General features: G+C 42.0%; 1 protein-coding gene across 3 annotated transcripts in view; it reads left to right on the top strand.

Moving 5' to 3' along the window:
• foxp2 (forkhead box P2) overlaps positions 1-24,091 on the top strand; it is a 100,736-nt gene extending 76,645 nt beyond the window's left edge. For 2 of the 3 annotated variants that reach the window (XM_030720267.1, XM_030720268.1), the window contains 10 exons: positions 1,040-1,144; positions 7,084-7,171; positions 8,830-8,913; positions 12,682-12,892; positions 13,786-13,889; positions 14,052-14,153; positions 16,537-16,658; positions 16,804-16,873; positions 17,727-18,031; positions 22,579-24,091. In XM_030720267.1, coding sequence (XP_030576127.1) covers positions 1,040-1,144; positions 7,084-7,171; positions 8,830-8,913; positions 12,682-12,892; positions 13,786-13,889; positions 14,052-14,153; positions 16,537-16,658; positions 16,804-16,873; positions 17,727-18,031; positions 22,579-22,723 — 1,336 coding nt within the window. In that variant the 3' untranslated portion in view covers positions 22,724-24,091. The remainder of the gene's footprint in view (positions 1-1,039; positions 1,145-7,083; positions 7,172-8,829; positions 8,914-12,681; positions 12,893-13,785; positions 13,890-14,051; positions 14,154-16,536; positions 16,659-16,803; positions 16,874-17,726; positions 18,032-22,578) is intronic. The other variant, XM_030720269.1, reaches the window with a different exon arrangement.
• Positions 24,092-25,799: the final 1,708 nt, after the last annotated feature.

Raw genomic sequence — 25,799 nt, 5'->3', positions numbered from 1 at the left:
TACCACTAAAAGGAGGCTTGAAAAAGATATCTTTAGAACGAAGACAGAGGGAAAGAGAGAGGTAGGGAATGAATGAGAAGAGAAGGAAGAGAAGGAAGGGGAAAAAAAGACGTTATCTGCTTGTGTCCCGAGGGGTGTGTGGTGTCTCATAATGATCGAACAAGGAGTATTGTCAGGAGCACTGCTTACTAACATGCAGTGGATCGATGTGGGGAAAGCCCCTCTGTAAAACGCAGTGTGAGCTCTGCCAGGGCCAACACACACAGGCATGCATGCATGTAGCCATCGACCACACACGTACACGCACAGGCGTAACCTATAGGCAGACAAACACACGCTGAGACACAGACTGTACACAACACACTCTCATTCACGTTTTCACACAGACAGACAGACACACACACACACACACACACACTAGCGCCTGGCCTAAAAGGTTAAACTGTCATCTTTAATAGGATGTGCTGTCTAGGAAGGGTCGTAACTTATTTGGGTGCCATTTGAAAAACGCCAGAACACCCCTGCTCCCCTTGTCCTCAAAGAACATAAGTTACACAGAGTATTAATCTCCTGATGAAAATTATATGGCTGTCTGGATTTTTAATGTTTACTTGAAAGCCTCCACCCCTCCTCCCCATAATGGCTTTACAATATGGAATGGTGAATATGGTGGAGACAAAGCTACAGCTCGCTCTAGATTTCCACTGGGGATGGTAGTTCAACCTATATTTCTCACACATTAGTCTTTACTATTTTAATGTAGATATCGTGTAGTGATTATTTAGATTGAATGGCTATCAGTGATCAGCATCCCAGTTTTCCCTCTCATAAAGCTTTTGTCTCGTTTTGTCGTATGTCTCGCTTTCTCTCTGTCTCTTCTTTTAGCCTTGGTTATTCACCAGTTGAATTGCTGAATTAGTGCTTTGACCCCTTCCAGCTTGGCTTTAACCTTTGATTTCCTGTTTCTTGTTTGCTCATTTGTTTTTTTTCTTCTCTGTGCCTTTTTTTTTTTTTTTTTTTGTGGGGGGTCTGCCTCTAGTTCACTACATGAAGAAAGTGGAGGGACCCACCCCCTGTATGGTCACGGTGTGTGCAAGTGGCCCGGCTGTGAGAACATCTGTGAAGACTTTGGACAGTTTTTGAAGTAAGGACATGTTCTAAGTCAAATATGTAAAACGGGAAATAACGTGCTCAAGTGTCCCTGTTAACACCACTAATATATTGAGCATAGCATTAGTTTGGGCAAATCATCAGCTAATCCCAGTGCCAGCCCACATCAGCCGATGATTCAGTTGATACAATTCCCTTTAGCCTGCTGTCCCTCTGCAAGTCGCTTTGCAACCCACCTTTATACCAGGAGGTAATGCTATTTCTTTTTCCTGCCTTCTACTTTCCAACATGTGCATGAGTAAGAGTGGGTAGGTCCCAGAACAGAGTCATAAAACCACATAAAATGACTGCAGATGGAAATAACAATCTCTGAAAGTCATCCCCTTCAGTACAGCACCTCCTCTTTCTGTGGGGGCCTAACAAAGAAAACATCACTGCTTTTCACAGAGCCTATTTTGACCTTATAGACAGCTAGTTGACAGGGTTTTTCTCTAGCAGTGCAGGATTCAAACCAACTCTGATCCATAACAAATTTTCCTTCCTGGCGTGGGGGGGCCTGATAGGTTTGTGAAAAAGCGTCAAAAGCTAATGGCAACTCGCACGGCCGCACACTTACCTCAACAACAAAGGCCCCCATTCACTGTTGTCATGGTGCAGGCGCCAGAGCGAATGGACTCTTCATGCTCCATCAACAATTTAGTTAATTAGCTCATTTGTAATTGGCCGGCTTTGTTGCCAGGATGTTAGTGGGGGGACATCAAAGGAAGAAGGTGTTTGCAGCACTGCCGATTACAGGTTATCACATTGCCACTCACTGAGAGTCTCCCTCTGCCTCCCTCTCTCTCACTCTTTCCCCAGCTCCCTGCTCTCACACAGAGAAGAAAAGAAAGGGGAAAGCTTTAATTTGAATATTCTAATTAGATTTGTAATTAACTGTGAAATAACGATCTGGTGAGTGTTTTTCATGGGCTGTAAATGTCCATGTGAATTCACACAAACTCTTGAAATCAGGACATTGTTCTGGCTTATTTTCCAAATTATGCATTTTTCTACTGTGGTGGCTGTAAAGTTGCACAAGGCTATAAAGAAAAAAAAAGGGGGGGGGGGGGGGGGGCTGTCGAATTTAGGTCAGGCTTTGGTAGTTCTATGCCAGGTTGTGAATTAAAGGTAAAAGGTGTATCAGTGAAATGAAATGACACTAATAAACATGGTGTTTACTTGTCTCTCAAAGATACAGGCAGGCGGTACATTAGGCTGCATTTTCACACACTGCCAAGGTATAAAATCACTTAAAGGCCTCATTATTGACGGCAGTGGAGTTAAATGAATCATAGTCTGACAAGTGTGTGTGCTGATCCCCTGTGGAAAATGTGCCGCATACATGTCAATGCCAATACCAGTGTTCTAGAGCAGGCATGGCATAGCTATGAGCGTCATCTAGTCATGTTTATGAAAAGCCAGTTTTATGTGTACAATCCATTGTCCATGGAATACATGTGCACCAGTCCAGGTAGAGCAGTTTGCCTTGCAGCTTGAGAACTGATGTGTGCGTGATAAGGCAAGCTTCTGTCAGATTAGCAGGTTTTCTGATATCTTGTCCTATCACCTTAGTACACTTACTTAAAGAAGACATCAGCCTATTTCTTGGCACTATATGCTCCTTTCACACTCAAACACACAAAAGTCTGTGTGCTCTAAGGATACTGTGTCTAGGTGGCTTAGCTGGTTATTTAGGTGAGGGGCAGAGATACAGTGTATGCAGCCATGTGCCTGCGAATAAGCTGGTAAGCCAATGCAAAAGGATGCATGGTTGTAAAGATAAACTGAGACAGACAGACAGAGAGAGAAATGGGTAGATTTCATACTTGAAAGCGAGTGCACAGGTTGGCAGACGGTTTTGTAAGAACACTGCCAGAACATTGGCTGCTACAAGACAGAACACACACACACACACACACACACACACACACACACACACACACGCATCCCTGTAAGTCAGAGGCTGGCTCTATACTGTAACCCAGCCAGAACATGAAAACAGACACCAACAAAGAAGGCAGACTCGTCATCAGAACAAAGATGGCTGCTCGGTGGCGTGCCTCGGAGCAGTGATTGTAGGTGTCAGAGGGAGTCCTTTTATGTTTCCGGAGATGCCAGTTGACGACACACACATGCACACACACACAAGTGCAGTTTAAACGGGGTTACATAAAGTGGGTGTCAGATTTAGATGACAGTTTAGATGTTGGTACTTGGGTGTGGGATATATATGCGGGGTGGGTGTGTGTGTGGGGGGGGGGACCCGAGTCAAGCTGGCGTCTCATAGCTCGCTGTAGGAGCTCGGCTCAGCGGCGGTGACACGTTTAGTCATCTATTGTTTTGTTCCATGAAGAAACTTGTCAAGATCAGCATTTAATAGCTCTTCTGTGCGCTTTTAAGTGTTCTCACCTGGAAAAGGTAGCCGCGAGGTGGCTGGCACCCTGAATTAGCTCTGTGAAGTTCAAAATGAAATAATATTGCTGGGAATGTTTCTCCGAGTGGTGGGTGTTGCTGCTTTGTGTGTGTGTTTGTGTTAGTTACACAAGAAAGACAGAGGGAGAAACATTAATGCTTTTAGGTTATGTGCTGGAGCTATCTTGGTGGGAGCCTTTTTGGTAAACAGAAGAGACAGAAAATGCAATTAATACCTGTAAATATAGATACATTATTTGTATAATGTGTCAATATAATAAATCCCCTTAGCTAACTGCAGATTTTTGTAGAGCTTTAAAAGCTTGAACACATTAAGTGTTTTGCTTCTTCTCCTGTACACATATGTCACCTACTTTGGCTTTTTTCTCCACCTCAGTAATATACCTGCAAATGGATACTTGCTCTCACTCACACACATTTAACTGTTACACTCTGTCACCAGTCTGCTCTCCCTATTACTGGCAGGAAGGCAGGCTCCATGTTAAAATGGCAAGCTCAGCCGCTAACCTAGTGTCTGTAACCTGCTACTAATTAAACCCACAAGGCATCAGGCAAGTGTCTTTGTCTCTATATATTGTGCACATACACAGCCTGTAGAGGCAGCCACCTCAGTCAGGCAGGCCCCCCGGCCCCTTTGGATAGCTAAGCTCGCTTTTACCACTCCACATGTCTGCTGCACTGTGACAAGACCTTTAAAACGGAGGGCACCAACACCAAGATGAGAGTGTGAGAGAATGTGTGTGTGTGTGTGTGTGTATATCCATCCAATAGTGATACTTATGAGTTAATCTGGATATCAGGTTGTCTGAATTTGTGGACACTTTCTCTGCTGAGCCTTTACAGCCCCTGATAATACACACAGACAATTAGCAAAAGCAGATCATCCATATATTCTGGCTTGAGTAGATTTATTATCGGGCCCTTAGTGGACGCTGATGGCTTATACATATTCATGCAACCAGCTACTGGGAAAAACCTTTGAGAGGTTTTGTTCCCCTCTCTTTTAAAGAAAAGAGAAGCTGCAGAATGCAATAAAAATAAAGCTTTATGTGAGAGATAAAAACAGTTGTGCATCACTCCTCCCACAGCCTGTGTTTATCAGTCTCTTTATCTCTTTATTTGCTTTGATTTCGCTACCTTGGTTACATATTTCACTCTCCAGCACTGTTCTCTTCACTGTCCTCACATCTTTCATCATATGGTTAATCTCTTCAAAAGGAGAAATCAGGTTTTTTTTTTCTTTTTTCTAGAAGGGCTCAGTAAGCAAAACAGCAGATAGCCAGGCCTGACAGTGAGACTTGTATCCTTCATCTCAAAGTTTGAATGGTTCTACCTGAATGCTACATTTTAGACAGTTCCTCGTGTTTAGCCTCAAAACGAACAATTCCATCGTCAAAATACTTTCAGTAATACTGGTATAACCGAGGCAGTCAAAATCAGTTAACAACTAAGGAATAAGGAAATGAACAACAGGGAAATAAAATGAGAGATAAGATTAAAGGAGCTTATAGTTCAGAGAGATAAAGACACTTACCTGGTGCCTTGTTATTTTTCTACATTTCAGTAAATAAGGTGTTCTTTCATTATTGTTTTCTGTCTGCCCGTCTGTGTCTGCCCCCTCCCTTCATCTCAGCCTTTGTGTGGCATTATTAATGCACAGCAGGACATACAGCCATTTGAATATTTCATAAATGCATGTAGTAATCTTCCTGTAATTGTCTTGCTAACTGGCCAGCAGTAGGAGGAGTATATGCAGCAAGCTGCAACTGTCTGGAGGACTTTCACAAGGCCCCCGAGCACAAACACATGCACACCGGCGAAACATATGATAAACAAGCTTCTTGTTGATGAGAGGCAAGCTTAATAAAGATTTCCCCTCTCGCTCTCTTTCTTTTTTTTTTTTTTTTTTTTTTTGTAAGGCGGTATCTTCAGGGACAGCGAGCAGCCTGCTCCGTGCTTTTGAAGCAGCTGTAATTCATGACACACGCCATACATCAAGTGCATAAGATAGCATTATGGGCAGTGAAATGAAAAGGGTATTTGCAACATTAGTTCCCTCATCCTGCGAGGGACGTGATTAAATGATTAATGAAATGCCCCCTTTTTGCATGCGCATTCTGAAACAGCAATTAGGCACAGGGCTGAAGAAATCCACCAGTTCATCCCTCCTCTTTCTGCTGCTATCCCTCATCCGTCCCTCTCCCCACCCCTCCCTTTTTTAATGTTACCTCATTCTTGATTTATAATGAAAAATTTCTGAGCATTAGACCTGAAACGGTTACAAAAGTATAAGCAGGGACAAGATGGAATGGTTTTAAATGTGCGCAGGCTAATTGAAAGGTACAGAGCTATTGTGATTACAAATGTTCTATTCAGGTTTTGATTGGCAGGTCGGGAGAAACCGGCTCAATGAGTTGGCTTGTTTTGCACATGGCAGATAAACAAGAAGTGAGGGTTTTGGGAGAGAATAAAGGAATATGGGGTTGGGGGTGTGTATTTCTATGTTTTTGTGTATCTTTTTATTTTTTATTTATTTTTTTACGCGTGCTAATCAGTGTTTGTGCAAGCTCATGATAATGTAAGCAAGCGTGTGCGCTCTTAGATAAAGTGAAAGCTGGCGAGAGAGATTTTGTACTCCCTCTAATGCACTGGAGGCAGAGCTGTAAATGATCATTGAAGGGTCTGCAAGCTAACCTATAATTACTGGAGATAAAGTGGCAGCTCTGGCATTTCATAAGCATGTCTCCTCAAAGCTTGCTTTGTGAGTTTGTCACCAATGATCATTTAGATAGAGGCTCATTACCCAGCATCACAACACTTTAGAAACCCCCGTTTTGCCCCATATTGGTGTTTCTGTGGGTGTGTGTGTGTGTCTGCATATGTGCGCTTTACCAAGAATAAAGGTCTATCCTAATGGTGGAGCTTTTGTGTCCTACAGACGAAATCCAATCAAGACAAAAACCCTCATTGACTGTTATGGCTGTCTGGCTGCCTTTTTCTTCTAATGAGGCGAACACACCAGATACATTTAATATGTCTGCTGCTGGATAATGCACCTTCAAGCAAAGAGCCGCTTTTGTGTGTCAAATGTTGCTGGTGTTAAATTGTGAGTATTGTTTTCGGTAAACGAAGGAGACAAAGCCATTCTGCTGGGCCAGCATCTTTTATTCTCTGTAGAAAGCGGCGCTCGGGGTGGCACTGAAGTTAGCCATCTAAACTGGCGCAGGCCCATTGTCATGTTAAACATGGCACCGCACACTGTCATGTTACTTCTAATTACCTCATTTCAGAGTGGAACAATGGGTCTGTACAGGATCCTATAGATAATTATCCCAGTATAGAAATATTATCATCTAAATAAAACAGTGCTGAAGTTGATACTGTAATTATCATCCTCTGAAATTCTGATCGTGGTAAAAATGAATTTCACTTGCTTCTTCTAGCTTGAAATATTGTATGGATTTTAAAGTCGGTGTGTCATCTCTCTCCTGCCGCCACCAGGCACCTAAACAGCGAGCACGCCCTCGACGATCGGAGCACGGCCCAGTGTCGAGTCCAGATGCAGGTCGTACAGCAGCTAGAAATACAGGTACCTTTTCTTTCTGATAATAAAGCACAGAAATGGGGAGGAAAAAAAAGTCTCACGTATTGTTAAATTTTACAATACTGTACTTACATTTAACTCATGAATCAGCCATTCAAAACTTTATGTTCTGAAAGTTACGTGAGCAAGAGAAAGGCCATACTGTGGTCTGCTTAATACTTCCAGACAAGCAGGACCTGCTGAATTCAACAAAGCCACTAAACAAAGGAATCCTCAGGCCTTACAACGAAAGTCATTATGGCTGTTTTAATTGAATTAAGCGTATGCTTTATTTTCACGTCCTTTCTTTTTTTCCTCCTCTTTTTCTTTCCAATTAATAGCAAGCGCATCTCTCCTAGTCTGCTGTGTTAATTAACTGCACTTTGCACCTGAAGAAAGCTCAAAAGGAGGGAACTATTTTCAGTAGGTGGAGCGTGACCTTATTAAGAAGTCATGCTGGCTAGATAATGAGAGTGCTGATTGAGCGACGTTATTACTCAGCACCGCCAACAAGCGTTGCTTCTCCTTTAGAAACAAATATTTTAAAGTGGGCACGATCTCAGTGCCAGCTGAAACATTCAGGCTGCTAGGTGCAACCAGGCCCGAGTTCCCTGTAGTGGTTGGTTAAGAGCTGAGCAGTTCTCCTCAATAAACAACATTAGTTTTATTAATCAGCTCGGAAAAACGATTATGACCTTGTTGGAAAAGATTTAGGGTGTACAGTGCAAATTATAACCCCTGAGCCAGTCTGGGCCTGCTTTGAATACAAGCATCTCTCCACCCACACAGTTCTTTTCTTTCTGGTCTGATAAATATTCTGTTTTTACTGTAGTTGTTCTGTATTTGGAGTTTCTGAGAAGTAAATAAATTGTGCAAAATATAAAAAAAAAAAGATCTAAGCTGTTTATCACATTTTTATTCATTTTCTGTCTTTTGTTTTTCATTGTACCACAAAGCTACTGAAGCTTGCTCTTTACAGTGTGACCAATTACAGTGATGCACTTGTGTTGCCTGTCTCTTGTCTTCTTTGCCTTCTCTTTCATTCCTTACTCCCACCATCACTACTTCTCTTTTTTTTCCACAAGAGCCGTCACTAGTAATGAGGCCCGGCTTCTGTGTATGCGTGCACACCTACTTGCTGTGTATTTGATCCGCGCGTGTGTGTGTGTGTATTAAGGGCGTGAGGGGGTTCAGCCTTTCACATGGTCCAGTCCCTGTCACTCCCTGTGAATTAGATTGATGATAGGCAATGGCTGGAGCCACTAACTGGACTGGGGAGGCGGGGCCGCCTGGCACCCTGTTTGGAAGACCCCTTCACCTCTCAGCAGCTGCTGGCTGCGCTCCATCCCCCTAACAGTGTCCACAGGACTTTGAGCAGACACTCAGGACCACCTAATTTATGGCCCCGCCAGCTTGTTACTGTCAGAGCCTCTCTGACCTAAATTCTGCTATTGACAAAAAGATGAAATGCTATTTGTTTTGCCTGACCTGTCTGCACCTTCTCCCCCTGTCTCCCTCAGCCTCTCATATCCTACTTCTTTTACCTTTCTTGCGTTCTATTTATTTTTTCTATTCTTTTGCTCTCCACCAGCCAAGTCACCTTTGTTTATTTTCATTCTTCTGTATATTCCCTCCTCTAATGTACTCTCTTCTTCTCTTAACAGCTTTCTAAAGAACGTGAGCGTCTTCAGGCGATGATGACCCACTTGCACATGCGGCCCTCAGAACCCAAGTCATCTCCCAAACCAGTGAGTGCATATTGCTCTGGATAGTGTAAACAGGCTCGGCTATGGACACAGAAAATGAACAGTTTAACCGTGCGGCAGTTGTTGCGAGTGAGTGACAGAAGATGAAAGGGGGGGTGTGGAGGGATTTGTAATACAGAGTTACATCTTCTTCTTATCGGTTATTGTGCACCGTGAGAGGACAATGGAGTTTGGAAGTGTATTAGATGGCGGAGCGGTGGAGTCCTTGGCTAAAACGCAGGGTCATTTCTTTGTGATAGATATAATAGCCAAAACAACCTGTTGGCTGCTGATGACTGTTTGGCTCAGTGGCTTGCAGTAGCACTCAAAACTGAAATGGGAGAGGAGAAGACGTGTCATTTTAACAACAAACACCTGAAAATTACAGCTGAGTGCCGAAGATGATGCGATGTTGACATAAATACCCACAGCGAAGCTGAAATTGGTTACAGAAAGAGAAAATCCCAAATTGTAAACGGGGTCACTGAAGGAGGAAAATGGTGCCATTCTAGATTTACTTTCTCGCGCTTTTTACTTTTCGATTGAATGGTAATAAATGCATCTCTCCTAACCAGTGTTTGAATTTGATATTAAGATGATACATTTTTTTGCAAACATTATTTCCTTCCAATTTCAGACGTTTTGAAATATTCCAGAGCAAAACATTGTTAGCGTGTTTCTGCTGCTTAGTAAGTGCCTATTTTCAATAGAATAATTTTCCTCATCACCTCTCATCATAGAATGTAGATAATCACAAGATAGCATAATTATCCCATAATTCCATCAGGAATCAAACTCCCTTTTTATTATTCAATCTCTCTCTGTCTCTCTTCCTCTCCCTCTCTGTAGTTTTTTTTTTTAATCTTCAAAACTCCAGCAGCTTGGTTCCATCTTGTCCAATAAAGAATTTGCAGCCTATAATCCATGCCTGAATATGAATGAATGATGCTAATGAAGTATTGCATTACATAAAGCACACATGAAAGAGCAGCTAATTGCATTTGATGGTGGGGGCAATTCAGACAGAATTCCTAAACGAATAGTTAAGTCCTCAGTTTTGAGGATTCCCCGGGTTTTTAAGGGGAGGTAATGTGGAGGTTTGTTGGCGGGGAATAACACACGCAGGCGTGTTTCCTCTGCAAATGCGAATAGATGGAACAAAAGAGAGATTGATTGGTGGGTTTCAAATGGCAGCTTGAGTTTGCACCCAGTAGAACCGCAGATGCAGGATAAAAAAAATGAGCAGTCCGTGGTGGTCTATCAGGACTGAAAATAAGTCCTATTTTTTCATTAGTGAAGCCCATGGCTAACTAATGCCAGATGAATACAAGACACTGGTTCCCTGTCTCCAATATGACCCCATTCTACTTCATTAAATGCTACCTTTTGGCTATGCCATAGATGGATGTGAATCAAAGTTAGTGTTCCTCTTCCTCCAACCTTGTGTATTCAAATGAGTGAGAGGTGACAAAGTGCTCACTTCTCCTTCTGTTTGGCTGTAATCACTTCCACTTTGCAAAAATGGAACTCTGTGCCACCTGAGTCTTGGAGGCAAGGAGGCTGCGATGTTTATGTTTTAACATTATAAATATACAATACATCCCCATATGCGTATACAAGGGCATTTATTTAGAATTTAGTTTGCATGTTTAGTGGTCTCTCTCTGCCGTATAGAACGTGAGTGTTTATCAAAAGCTCTTTTTTTAAAATAATACATTTAGTTTTTCACAGTTCAGGGTCTGGGTAGCACGTATGGAATAGGATGCAGGGAGCGAACATCATAAACAACATTTCGAATTACACACAAATTTGCACATTACATACTTTCATGACTGCGCGGCCGGCAGGGAAAAATGAATTGCTGTTTTTATTGAAGGCGTCAGTTGTGTGTTTGTGCAGTGTGTGTCTGTCAAAAGAAATAGTAAAACAGTGTTTAACAGAGGAAGATGTAACAGGGAGCACTTGGAGTGTAATTAATGGTTTGTGTTCAGATAAAGTAATGCTTCGAACATTACCTAGTACATGCTTTATTTTTTTAAAGTAGATAATATTAGTAGTAGCTGTACTCACATCTATTAAAACAGGTTAATATGTACATTACTTCCATAACCTCTAAAGTTTCCTTCTCATTCTCCGTACTCAGCCCTTGTTCCAGCCCATCACTGCAGCAGCTCATTACAGCTAAGTGGGCATATAATTATCATGTGAAAACCACTACATCCACCGGAGTCTCTCAAACTTGACATTTTATCATATTTATCAACACATTCCACAAATGACCGCCAGTACCTTCTCCTCAGCCTTCCTTCCTCCATCTCTCAATGCCTTTGGCCCCTCATTCCCTTCCATCTTTCAAGTCGCTTTTAATTCAAACTCTCGCAACGGATGCATTCCACTTGTAGACTCACAATTAAGGCAATTTGGTTTGAATATGTAACGATGTCATTACCATTCCGACTAAATTAGAGCAGAGACTAAAAGGTCAGTTAGGAATTTTCCAGTCGGTTAGAGCCTCTCACATGAGATTTGGGAAGGAAATGCAAAAGTGGTGGAAAAACTGGACGATTAGCGAGCGGAGCTGGCAGTGGAGCCAGAGGTAAGCAGCGCTCCCTCGTCTCTAACGTCAAAGGAGTGAAGGAGACAAAGACGGCAAGCGCACATGTGTCTGCAGTGACCATCACTGTCCATGCACATTTATTTAAGTCTCTTTTGTATCGTCACCCAGAGAAGAACTCAAACTCCTACTTTCTATACTTCCTTGTGCACTGGAAGTCACACTGAATTAGGGACAAATAATCTACTGCATTTGTAATCTCTCCCAGAGGAGTAGTTGTTTCCAGAATACTGTGTCATATACCGCTTTTACAACGAAGGCACAACCATAATGTGTCAAGCCTGGTCATGAAGAAGGTTCTATATAGTTCCTCTGCTACAGTATGTTTTTCCAGACTTTGAGCACTCCTGGCCTGAATAACAAAACGCTGACTAGTTCAATCTTAAGAAAACATAATGCCATGAGTTATACTGTAGCAGCTGGTTAATCACATCTGCACCACCCAGTGTTGAGGTGCACAAATGCAGACAGAGTTTTGGTTAATGGCAACATAATCAGCTGGTGCTGAATGGATGGTCCTTTGCAGTTTGACCCTGTGCACAGCATGCTGTACTTTGTCCACAGACACTCTTGGATTTGCTGATAGTAGCTTCTTGTCACCCCCCCAACTATCACTACTAAAGGTTAAATAATTCAGCCTTTTGTGACATAGTGCAAATATATTGTAAGAAAAGTTGTGGTTGGAGATGAGAGGCAAGACAACCCGTGTTGGCAAAAGCACTCCAACAGTGTATAAAAAGAGTTTTGATATGCTCATTTCCTCAGTGCATAAGAATTATGGGTGGCTGCAGTGGGGTAGATGGAAAGGGAGGGAGGAAATGAGAGAGGGAGGCTGTGATAAATAGAGAGATAAAGAGAGATGGGGCCAGGATAACACGGAGGCTGATCGTTGGATAATCTTGAACAGCGTGCTCTAATTAGAATTCTTATGATACAATTTGGTGGTTGTAATTAGTGGAGATGGGCTGGCTCCTCTCCACGAGCCTTGTTAGTGGAAACACAGCTGTGTTAGAGAGGAAGAGAGCAGACACTCTGCTCTGTCAGAGAAACCACAAAATAATGCCTTCCTCCTCCTCCTCCTTCCTGCCCCCCCACTCATTTCTCTCCTTCCTGCTCTCCACCAATTGCCAATTGCGCTCTGTCTCCCTCCACCACAGCTCAACTTGGTGTCCAGCGTCACCATGTCCAAGAACCTGCCCTCAGCGTCGCCCCCCAACTTACCTCAGACACCGACCACACCCACAGCACCTATCACACCCATGGCTGCCATGCCCCATGTGCCATCGGTGCTGGGAGGAGCAAACGTCCCCAGCATGGGAGCCATGCGCAGACGCCACTCGGACAAATATTCCATGCCTTTGTCGTCAGGTAGGACCAACTACTCAGCACAGCACATAACACAGACATCAAAAATATTTCCAGTGGATTTTGAGGAAAACTCACTTTATGAATTGTTTGAATTTAATATGGTTTGTGTTTGTGATTTATTCTGATTTAGATTTTTTTTTTTTTTAAGTGATCTGACATAAAATAGAATAGCATTAGTCTCCAGTCATTGGTCTCTTTTAGTGTACGCTTGTGTTTAAATGTAATGGCAAAATAACGTTGAAATAGCCCAACCCTGAGCTATTAATAGTATTCAGAATTAATAATATCCTTAACCCATAATCACATTCTAGCAGTTTAGCGCACACACAGACATGAAAGTGAACACACACGCATGTGACTGACATAAACACATTCACACAAACCGCAGCAGTTTGTTGGTCTTACTATGGTGAGCTGTCTGGTGGTGGGTTTATGAAAGCAAGTTTAATCAGTCTATATGTAAATAGACAAGAACTTCCTCTGTGCATAAATATTACATGAATGTTAATTAAGTTCAAATAATGGTGGAAAAATACAATATTTATTACATTAAGACATTCCATGTGTTAAGCTTTGCATTTTAAATGGGACGTGTCTTTTGATGTTTATATTTACTCTCTGTGTGTTTAGTGTGGAGCAACATAAATTATTCAACTTGAGCCTAACTAACTACACGGATCTCATTTTATGGGATGTATTAGTGTTTAAGATCTCTCATGAGAGAGATTAATTAAAAATGCATTTTGTTAGACATGGAAAATGCTGATTTGATGTGCCCCCTTTTTCTGTCACCTCTCTCTCTCCCCCCCACCCTTACCCCACCCCATTTTAATTTGATGTAACCTTGAGTAAATTCAATACCTAAAGGAATTAAAATGTACCAATTATTTCAGGTGGTGACACAGTATTTATTTTTCCAGAGATTGCCCCAAACTATGAGTTTTATAAGAACGCAGATGTCAGACCGCCATTTACTTATGCAACCCTCATAAGACAGGTGAGTGGGAAATAAATTAACTCTGCCTGATTAGATTAAAATTAATTGCTGCATGAATCGCAGCAGCTCTCTCGCTCTCTCCTTCCTCTCAGTCTGTTGTTGTATAAATGCCAGTTACCTGGTCTCGTTAGTCAACCATTATTTGATGTCATCTCATTTCAGGCTATCATGGACTCTGCTGACATGCAGTTAACTCTTAATGAAATCTACAGCTGGTTCACGCGCACGTTCGCCTACTTCAGACGCAATGCTGCAACTTGGAAGGTAACCTTCATGAACTCGCCCCACGCAACCCCCTTCACCCTTCCGTGCACTCTCGCTCCCCTCACAGCAAAGCCCGTTCCTTCCTTCTCGCTCAAGTCAAACACAAAACCTTAAGAAAGCATATATTTACTCAGCACAGAGCGATTAGCACTCCTCTCCCCTTTCCTTCCAACCTCTCTCTTGAATAGAGCCCATTCTTCCTCTTATTTATTTTTCCACCGTTCTGCCTTTGCTGTTTAGAAATGACAGCTGAAAGAATTATTCTCCCCTCAGATATCGTTTTCTAATTTGGTGCAATTAATAGCGGAGGCTTGGCGTGGAGAGGAGAGGGTTCTGACGCACTAATTATACAGCAGCCACTCCATCATCAGCACCTTTTGTTAAGAGATACACCCCTCCTCCTATTCCTGAAACCACCTTCTCTCGCATATCATTGGTTAATTAGGAAGAAAGATGGCTGTTTGCCTGTTAACCAGTTCTTCACAGCGTGGAGGCCAAAGATGCATGCACACAGGAACTCACATGTACGCACAAGCACATATATTGTGCCCATGAGAGGGGTTAAAAGTGTGGAACTAAAGCAAGGGGGCAAAGTGAGAATTGGCTTGTCATGGAGAGAGCACTCTTTATTTACCCACACAAAAGGGCCCATTTGTATATCTGTCCCTACAACTTTATTGTCCTGTCTGGCTGCACAAAGATGGTAAAAAATGTTTTTCCTGCAGCACATGTTTTAACCAGAAGCATGCCCGTCTGCTGATAAAGAAAGCCTCACATGAGCACCAGTGTCTTCAGTGCTTCTTTTTTTATATTTATCCATGGCCCCTGCATGTCATTTGTTAGCTCCCTTTAGCCTTTGTGGCTGCACAGAGGACTGGAGGGAAAACCCGACCAGCCGCTCATCAGCATGCAAGGCGCATCGCAGCACTAGATTTAGCAAAGTGAATTAATTTGGATTTGGGATGCAAATGAGCACATGGGTGTGTGATCACCAATACAAGAGGACACGCAGTAAGATGGGTGTCCTTTTCCAGTTTGTACAGTACGTGCCGTGTTTTGCTGTGCAGCGATGTTGTGATACGTTCTCGGTGGCTCAAAACAACGTGACCACCTGCGTCGGAGCTGTTTTAAATCTCTCCCGTTCCCTTTTAGAAATATCCTAATCTGTCCCCACCCTGCACAAAAGCCAAGGTGATCTATTTACATCCACAGCCATGCGTTTGCCTTTGTAAGCATTAGGGAGATGATCAGCAATGGGGCCCGTCATTTGATTAACGAAGAGAATTTGTTTGGAAAAAAAAAGAAGAAAAGGAGAGAAATGAAAGGTAGTTTAATATCTCAGCTTGGTCTCATAAGCTCAAAAGAGGGATCTGCACCCCACACCCCACTTTTCCTTTCTCTCTCTTTTCTCTCACCCAGAAGCTTATTAGTTCTAACTATATAGCATGCATAATAAAACTGCTCATTTGCTCATTAATATTAAAATTATCATATTCAGAGCCATGGGCATTAAGATCAATCAAATCCTGGGATTTTCAGGTCAGATGCGAGATCTGCTTATGAGTTTTTTTTTCTTCTTTTTTTTTCTGAATCCCTTTTTCTTGAGCAGTATACACCAAGCTAAGGGAGATGATAAATATGAGAGGCAGGGATATTAAAGCCAAGGTTATTATTTGTAGAGTCTGATGCATGTTTTAATTATGGACGCATTGTCATATTAATATAAGAGGGCTTCTTTCTGGAGGTATTTCTTATTTAGTAATTAATAAAATCACCTTACTGTTTTCTTTTTGGGTTTTAATTTAATAGCAGCTTTGATAATAATATCTAAAAGATGATCATATCATTTAACCATGTATTCAACACTATATAGAGAGTATTTGGACATATAGATGTCAGATACAGTTCAGCTTAATCCCCACACTCCTGCATGAACACACTTCCTCAACACACAGAGACACAGGGGCCTCCTGATGACTGACTTTTTTTTTCCTGCCAGTACTGTCATCTTTTAAGCGATGTGTCCATTAAGAGCAGTGCTTTTCTGGAGCAGGAAGGGTTACTGACATCACATTATCAAGGCCGGCATTACCACTTCTGTCACCACCATAAGCCATTCGCTATGCTGATTACCTCCTTTTAGCCTACTTACTCTGATTGATATGTACTGTGTGCAGGACTTGTAAGAGCATTCGCTCTCACTCAATTTTTTACTAATTAAATCAATGGTGCGTGAATGTTAAGAATTTCTTCAAAATGCAAGAAAAAAAATCAATTTCGAAGCCTTCCTCTTTTTTTTTTTTTTCCTTGATGGATAGTGAATGACTATGACTCATTTTTACCTCATCCCACTGACCCGTGCGTCATGGCTCTCTGTCTGCAGAATGCTGTTCGCCACAACCTCAGCCTGCACAAGTGCTTTGTGCGCGTGGAGAATGTGAAGGGGGCAGTGTGGACAGTGGATGAGGTGGAGTACCAGAAACGCAGGTCGCAGAAAATCACAGGGTAGGTGTTCTGCCGTCTCACAGATCAAGCTCTGTAAAGATCGAAAGGATCCCAGAAAACGTTAAATACACTCTCTGCCCTGTCGTATTGTGAATTGATTGTCCCTTTTTTGTTTGTTTGTGTGTTTTGCTTACATCTTATCTAGGAGCCCATCACTTGTCAAGAACCTGCCCTCCAGTCTTGGATATGGAACTGCACTAAATGCCAGCTTACAGGTATGGACCAAAAACTTCAGCTGGCTGCTGTGTTGCTGACTGACAGACAGGACCGCTGCCTGAGTGACTGAATGATTGCAGCTAATGTGCACAATAGAGCCCCATATTCATTCTTCCACTTTGCATAAGAGGGAGCAAGTTTTTTTTTTCTTCTCTAACTTGAATTACTGCCTTGTTCCTTGCTTGTGAATTTCTGCTTCTCTCCTCTCACCCTACTCTCTTCCTGTCCACCATCAGACTGAGAAGGCCACCCTGTGGTTGAATCAAGGAGCGACTCTCACTCCTTCTTTCCCTTCTTTTTCTCCTGCTTTCAGCAGTGGCAGCCACCCTAGATTGATAGCGGCATGTGCAAATGCAAGGGCATGTGCATTAATATTTATCTAAGCTGTCATAAATGATTTGCCTTCATAGTGTACGCTGGCGAGGTGCTCATGGCAAAAACTTTAAAAATTTAATCACTGTATATAACTTTAATGCGCAGCAGGCGAAAGTGTCAAGAGTTTTTATTATTTGGCGGTAAAGTTTTTGGGGGACTTTTTTTAATAGCCACACCACACAAGGGCACAGGAATGGCAGGTGAGGGGAAGTTAGTTGTCAGCAAGGTGTCACATGGGGAAAAATAGTTTGCAGCAGAATAACACTAAGGCACAGTATTTAAATAATTACTGTGTTAAATCATATTGTTCACTCTTCATTCTGCCTCTAAACCACCAAATAATTGTGTCACAGTAAATGATTATGCCCTCTTATGCACCCAGTCGCTACTAATATTCAGTGTTCCTGGATCTGTCTCTCCCTGATCTATTCAAGTTCTAATTCCCAATATTCCTTTCCCTATCTCCTTCCCCTGCAGGCTGCCCTAGCAGAGACCTCTTTGCCTTTGCTGGGAACCCCCGGGCTCATGGGCAGCGGCGCCACAGGCCCGATGGTAGGCTGCCATGGCCTCCTCGGCGGAGACCCATCCGGACTGACCGCGGGAAGCCCGCCTGGACAATTGGGAGGGAGCCCACCGGGGTTGCTGGGTGGTAGCCCCCCAATTACGCTGAGTGGCAGCCCCCCCACTCTGTTGCAGTCCGCCCATGAGGAACTCAACGGCTCAGTCGACCACCTGGACACCAACGGACACAGCAGCCCCAGATACTCTCCTCCAGTACACATGTGAGTTCCTGCACATATAGGAAAATATTCCTGCAAGTAATTTAACACTGTGTGGGGCTGGGAGTACTTAGACTTCTAGGAGTTAAAATTTTCATCTGTGCATTTGCACACTCACCCATTCATATGAATGGCTAACGCGTGCTTAATGTTCAGAATGTTAAATGCAGTGGGAACGCACTAAATTACACCTCACACATTTTTAAGAGTACTTATCTAAGTATGCAGGCACATGTTGACCCCTCCCCTTTGTACACCTGCGTTGAATTCCTTGTTAGTTTAATCGCCTGACATTTAACCCTCGGTATCAGTATTTATTTCACTTTGCTGTGACCCAAGGGCAGGGTTCAGATTCCAGTATGCATGATATCATACGCAGACTTTTTCCTCATCCTTTATCTTCTCTTGTAATTTGATTGTCTTTGTGCTTATACCTGAGGTGAGCCTGACGTTTGGCCAACAGTTAATCTATAAATAGGCTCTATTACACATTTGTCTTTAATTACACCACTGTCTGCATTAGAGGGGTTTAGCTGCTATATTTTATGCAAGACTGTGCCTATTAATATTTAGCAAGTGTAGCATTAATTACTTTCAAAATCTCTCCCGTCCTCATCCCTGTTTTAATGTGGCTAAGAGAAAGAGAGCGAGAGTGATTTTAAAAATTGATCTCATGTGACTTTCAGGAATGTCTGGGCTGCTGATGTCACACAGATCTAACTGCGTAGGCCCTCGCTGTGGAGAAATGAAACACACACAGAAACAAACAGGCTGAAGGGATTCTTAAATGATTCTCATCCACTGTCCATCAAAGCCCATGTTGGAAACTTATCAGCTAGCCACTTCTGTAATGGATAAAGGATGCACTTCTGCTTCATGTGTCTAAGTGTATCTGAGAGAACAGAGGAGTGTTTGGTTAGTCCTTCAGTATTAGACATCAATACATTAATCTGTTTGGACATATTTACTCCTCACTGAAAGGGGGTATTAAGTGGAGCAAATCTGCCCAGCTCCAGACAGAATCCAGTGTTACCACTCCCTCAGCTCATTTAATTTTTAGTAACAGGACAGCGTTGCCATTTTCTTGCATTCTCTTCTCTCTGGCTACACTGCATGGGTAGCTAGAGAAGATGAGATGCGTCCATCCATCCCTCTCTTCCTCCCTCCATCCCGCCTGCCTTTACAAAGCCACAACAACCTCAAAATGGAAGAAATGTGTTTTTCATGAATGGCTTTTCCGAGATGTGTTTAAATAATAGAGTGGCTTGTAGCACTAAACTAAATAGTACATCACCTTGAAGGCCTTTCTCAAGAGAGGAGTCCTCAGCACAACCAAGTCCATTCAAACCTCTTCTTTTCCTAAATGTCTAAAGGTTAATGATATCTGCTTAACCGCAAAGCAGGTTGCCCAGGGCCATGCCGGGTTTGTGCGCGCACTGGTGTGAGTGTGTATATATTGTGTAGCTTTGGCTCTGAACGTGTATGCAGTTTGCTTGCAGAGCAGAGACTTTTTCAGCTTTTGTAATATGGTTAGCTTAGCATCTACACATTATAATAGAATATGCAATGGATACAGTTACTAATTGTGCATTCATGTAGTGTCAGAAAAATAGGAAAAACCAGCTTTCTCTCTGAGGAAATGTACGTGAACACCACCTGAAGTCAGTTATTGGCCTCTTCACACAAGTATGGCCCACGTTTTTTATTGATTATTTAATTTCTGAGAAAATATTTCAAGTTGTAACCATCTGTTGCCTGTCCACTTTGAATCTCACTTTGAGTGAGTTAGATATTTATTTATTAGCAGTAATAGTGATAACAAGTCAGGCAGAGCAGGTATATAATGAAAACAACTATCAGCGCAATGTTTAAAGACTGTAAACACATGTTCTTTGAATTGATGCATCTATGTTGTTTCTGCATTCCCGCTATTGCTGTGCAAAACAGCCGCGCACATGTTGCACACAAAGTATAAATGAATTTGGTGTAACCAAATCTATTGATTACAGTTCCACTGTAACTTTTACCAAGTGTTCTGCATATGTTCAGTGTAGCCACAGGCTAAAAAGAAGTAGTGCTTTTAATATCAGTCCAAACATCTGCAAACTTCCTCGCACACGATCAATAAGACCTGAGTAATCTAGTTATTGTTCACTCTACTGATTCTATTTAATTTCATTCCATTTTTATGAGCTGTGTCATCACATCCAGGTGTTTGAGGTCCAACTCTTTTTGGTGTTTTGTGAGATTTTACAAACTTTTATTGCCTCTGCCCTCACTTCCTCCCTCCACATGCCTCCCTGCCAGCACCCCTCTCATCCTGTCTTCCTCACTGCACCACTTCTCCTGCACCCCCCCAACCTACCATTAGGCCCATGTACTAATGACCGCATTTGTCCCGACATACTTCTGCATGATTGCAGGTGCTAATCTCCCATTGATGTGAGAACCAGGCATCTCGAGAACACACACACACAGTCTCTCAGAGCACCGCGTATCTATTACACCGCAAAAGTTCTGCTGAGTGACTCAATAATGGCAGCTAGCTGTTAAGTACTAAATGGCTCATCCACATATTTTAATAAAGTGTCACAAAGCCTGTGAATGTTATCGTCTGAGCCACACAAACATCTAATGAGGTGCATGAGAACACATTCCGGTCTGCCAGGTGATCCACGTGATGCATTCGAGTACAGACTCATTGTCATTTTTTGGGAAATGGCGTTCAAAAGATAATGAAAATCTTTTTTTCTAAAACACTTTTTATAATGCTTGACAAAATGAAGCATGCATTCCTTTCCTCTCTGTGGGCACCAACTAAAACATGGTTTGTACCTGGTGATAATATACAAATATTAATCACTGATCAGCAGTAATGGACGTATTAAATGTTTACAGCACATTCTGCAGAGTGGTGTATCAGTTTAGTGTATTAGAAAGAAGGAAGTGTTTTTGTCCAGACATTTTGGTAGGACATTAAATGTTTCAGCAGTAATTTTTTTTCATTTTCTGTCTATCAGCGAGCCAGTTTATCACCTTTCAGCACTGATTTTCCTTTATTTCACAAAACAGCAGCATGAATAAATGTCTTAATTTTTCAGAAATCAGTCTTTCCCTGCATTAGCTGCTGCATTGGCAGGTAGGAGGAAGTAGTTCCTGGTCCTGTAACATGTGGCAGAGGCGTTGTTGTCTCGTCTCCCACCCTCTATAAATCTGAGGGGCAGAAAGAGAAATATTCATCGCTCCTGTTCGCATCCTGCTAAGATCAGCCTCCCTTTCTCATCCCACCACATCAGAATATTAATTTACAGTATTTGGATCTGAATATTAAAGTCATCTGTACCTTTTAAAATTCTTTTCAGATTCAAAGCCCCCACCTTACCCCACCCTCCCCTCATCCACTGATGAAGGCAGCCCAGGAGAGAGGCTTCCTAACATACTACCACTTGATAAGTCTCCCTCTCTCCCTCTCCCTGCTCTCCTCTTTCAAAGTCTAGGGGGATTTTCTGATGCATCCGATGTGTCAAAAATAATTAGCTTTTGTCAGATTTATCATCGTGGCACAAACCCCTCTCCCTGACTAGGGCCCCAGATCATGTTATGCCTTGTTTGTGTGTGACAGCATTATTATTCTTGTTAGTGGCCCAACACTTTTTTTCCCCGCCTACTCCTCTGTTGTTCTGAAGCATAAGGCGTCCTGTGAGCAGCGCTGCTGCTGCTGCTGCTTCCTGCCCAGCGCTTATTGACACTGGCTAAAGATATTCATCCATTTAGAGTTAAAAACATGTATCATGGTGTCCAAGCGAACTGCCGGGGCTGAAGTTGATTAATGGCAGAACCTAGCTGCCGGTTTTTCCTCTTGAGGAGCGACACGCACAGCCCCTGCATATTAACGAGTGGCTGCGCTTTCTATTAACTAGATAAAAAAGCCTCTCCTCTGCCTTTGCTCCAGGGGGCTCAGGGATGAGAAATTCTCCATTATTTATTATGTGGCCTGTTTTTTTTTTTTTTTTTTTTTCTCCTCCTTTTTCCCTTTTTCATGTATTTCAACCTGGTGTCATCAGTAAACTTTTAAATGCCAAACATGTCTGGAACATCACAGCTTATCGGCCTTACAGAGGCCATGTTTTTTATGCAATTTTCATGCACTTACTTACAGTTGACGTGAGGCATCATGTCGAATTAGTGTCTCACAAACAACATGTTACTTTCTAGATAATGCATGTAATGCCTGCTTTTTTGATACCACTGAATATTTGTCTGCTAGCTGAACAGTCCATGCAGTGACGGGAATTACACCTCCACACCTCTTTTACATATTGCTTTATGGCAGTAATAAGTCACATTATTAGGTTACCTTTTTTCTTTGCTTGTAAATGTTGCACTTTACAGTTCGCCCTAGAATCAAATGTATTTCTTCCTCTGGCCTGTATCACTATTTATCTATCTATTTTTCTGTTAAAGTGTCCTTTTAAATGCGATGCTGCAGGAATTTCTTATTAAAAAAACAAACAAATCTAACATTTGTTGCCTGTGTGATTGTGTCATAGGCCACCCATTCACATAAAGGAGGAGCCACTTAATATGGACGACGACGACTGTCCGATGTCGCTTGTGACGACGGCCAATCACAGTCCAGAGCTGGAGGAGGACCGGGAGCTGGAGGAAGGGAACTTATCAGAAGACCTGGAGTGACTAGGATACAGTTTTTGGTTAACGTATCCCTTCACCGAACCGCACTGTTTTTCTCACACAGACCTCCTGCAAGACTAGATACCACTCCACAGTCCAAGCAACCACAGCTGACTCTCTTTGTCTCTCTCACCACTGGGACTATTTATTGAGCATGTATCCGGATAGAGACTGGTCCAAAGGAACTCTTTGTTGCAGCCCTTTGGCATCCCCTAAACACAAGCAGGCATGAGATGTCTGTTTGGGGAAAAAAAAGAACTCTTTGAGACCTGTTTCATTAGGGATGGCGTGGCCACATACCGTATAAGGATGATAGACTAATGGATGGGGAAAAACATGTTCCGTTGAAAGCTAGCGGCCTCATATACTGCCAAAAAGGAAGACATTTTATGTTTGTGAATAATCCAACCCACAGTAGTTGTTAATGTCTAGAGACAATTGCTGGTTCAATTCAAGTTGTTGCTCTGTTATCATTTGCACAGGAGTAGTCTCAGAAATTTGTGTCACTGCCTGTATGTTGCTACTATTATGAAACCCAGTATATTATTTCAGCTTTTTTTTAATTTGTTAATTTCCAAATATGATTTTTTTTAGACACCACCAACTGTAAATGCCATTCCCCGAATCACACCAGTAACGGAACTGCGGTACCAGGACTGTTGTTGCAGCTGTTCAGAAAAAACAAAGGAGAGAAAAAAAAAAGAAAAGAAAAAAGTTGGCTTCCAGTCTGTTATCTGTTTGTGAATAAACATTAAAAAAAATGGAAATTAAGTTGGGGAAGAAATAAGTTTGTTAAAAGCGCCATTTACAAAACAAATGCATTTCTGCATAATTTTCTTCTCGCTGTTCTCCTTTTACCTCCTCGTTCGAAAGCTTTGTCTACCTTCAAACAGTCACAGGCAACAGCTAGAAACCAAAGCCAACACTAGCAATGGCCAATAGCTTATAGACAGAAGCCACCAAACTCCTCTTGGTCCGCCTTCTGCGACTTTAAACTAGTACAAAGAGAAGCTTTTGTTCCGCAAACTACCTTGGAATAACCTCTGGGATTGTTTCATTTAGCCCTATACAAAGATGATCATGAGGAAGATAGAGGGAAAATAAAGGCTGGTTTTGATGTGAAATTTGCTAACTCATACAAAAAAAAAAAACAAAAAAAAAAAAATGTCCACTTTGGAGATTTTCTGCCAGACATACTATAGGTAGAAGGTGATGTGATGTTTGAACTGCAGGCATTTTGTGCTGTAACTGGTAGAGAGCAGCTAACTGTAAAAGTGGATCATGACCAAAACATTTGTGTATTCAATGGAAGTGCAGAAACATTGTGTTGTTGTGAAGTTTTTGTTTCCTTTTTTTTTTTTTTTTAACTTTTTCTTATGCATTACACATAGTTTTTTTTTTTTTTTTTTTTTTCTAACCTGGTGAATATGTGTTGTTCTAAGTGGGACTGTCAAAATAATGTCTTTATTCCGTGGCGGTCTTTGTTCCGAGCCGCGTCAAAACCGAAACTGAAAACATCGCTAACCAAACATGACAAATATCTAGTGAAGCCAAATAAGTCATATTTCCAAGTGAATATGAAATGATGTGGCTTGGTTACCATGGAAAAAACAAATAGTAATAGCCATTGCGGAAGAGGATGTCTACCTTTTCTAGGTGAGATTTGCTTTAACATTATCAAATCCTCATCTGTGTGTGGGTCTGTGCCACTTCCAGACGGGTGTCACGCTCTGTGTAGGTTAGCCAGCTTTTTACGTCACGCTTTATGGTGACTAAAGAGAAGTAGTTACTGTGGAAACTACGTCCCATCATTTCACAGCCAATGTCATCTAGAAAAGTGTTGTTGCTTTAATGGTCATTTATGTTTTCAGTAAACCAAAGTTACACAAAATTCTGCCTCCTCTTGTATGGGATAAAGAAAACCTGAAACTACACACACACACACACACACACACACACACACACACACACACACATGCACCCTGTCAGAGACTAGCATACACAGACCGTAGGCTTGTGGTCTGCCAGCTTTCTTGTTTTGGTTAAAGCTCCAGCTGCAGAAAACGTATGCTGTCGAAGACCTGACGTGGCTTTGTATCGTGCTGCAACGAGCTACGTGTCTGCTCTGTTTTGACCAAAATGGAAACACACTGTGCATATGTATGTTTTCAAGTGTTGTGCCAAGCCAAGGAACAGGGCTGTAAGAGCTTAACACACAAGACACGTGCAGTACTGTACACACACACAGCTTGTAAAGTGCTCAGACACACTTACACGTACCAGTTCCACGTCAAGAGGGTACTGGGCCCTGGAACAAAGCTTATCCCTTCAATACTTAGCTGGAGTCAGCAAAACGACTTGAAGACGACGTTCTTAATAATCTTATCACACCAAATAAAAAGGACGCTGCGTCTTTCCAAAAAAAAAAAAAAAAAAAAAAAAAAAAAAAGAAAAAAAGGGTTCTCCCACTTACCCAAAAAAGGCTTTCTAAAAGCTCCTACCTCTGCACAACAACCAATTCAGAACAATTAACGACGGATTGCACGAGTTACGAGAATGCCACAAGAGCTGTTACGCTTTACTACGCTTGTCTCATAGGACGTGGCTCAAACCCAACGTTTACATTCCCTGCGTCAAGATATGGAAGATTTGCATTGTAATAGGTTGTCCTCAAACATTTGTAGAATGATAATGTATAGATTATCTGTAAGGGAATATTGTGTTTTTAAAAAAATGCATGTCTAAAAATCATTTGGTGGACTGGAAACAAGAACTAATAAAAAGAATATAATAAAAACCACGGGGATGATGGCCTAACTGTACGTACAATGCATAGGAGTGCGTTACCTCAGATATACTGTTTTGGGAGGGATAAAACCTGTCAGCCACAGAATGCATATTACCTGTAGATTTGCATGGGTTTTGTATAAATTAAGTAAAAAAAGTCTAAAATAGTTGCTTGCACATAATACCAGAAAGACCTCCAGAACTGCGATCTGCTCCTCCACTAGATTTTAGGATTGTCTGGATTTTCTGGGTTGATTTTTGTCTGTATTTTGATAACTGTGCATACTTATGT

This window comes from Archocentrus centrarchus, chromosome 23 (genome assembly GCF_007364275.1).
Source record: "Archocentrus centrarchus isolate MPI-CPG fArcCen1 chromosome 23, fArcCen1, whole genome shotgun sequence".
Taxonomy (NCBI): Eukaryota; Metazoa; Chordata; class Actinopteri; order Cichliformes; family Cichlidae; genus Archocentrus; species Archocentrus centrarchus.
The sequence above is the reverse complement of the archived record's forward strand: the minus strand, read 5'-3'. Positions and strand labels throughout refer to the sequence as shown.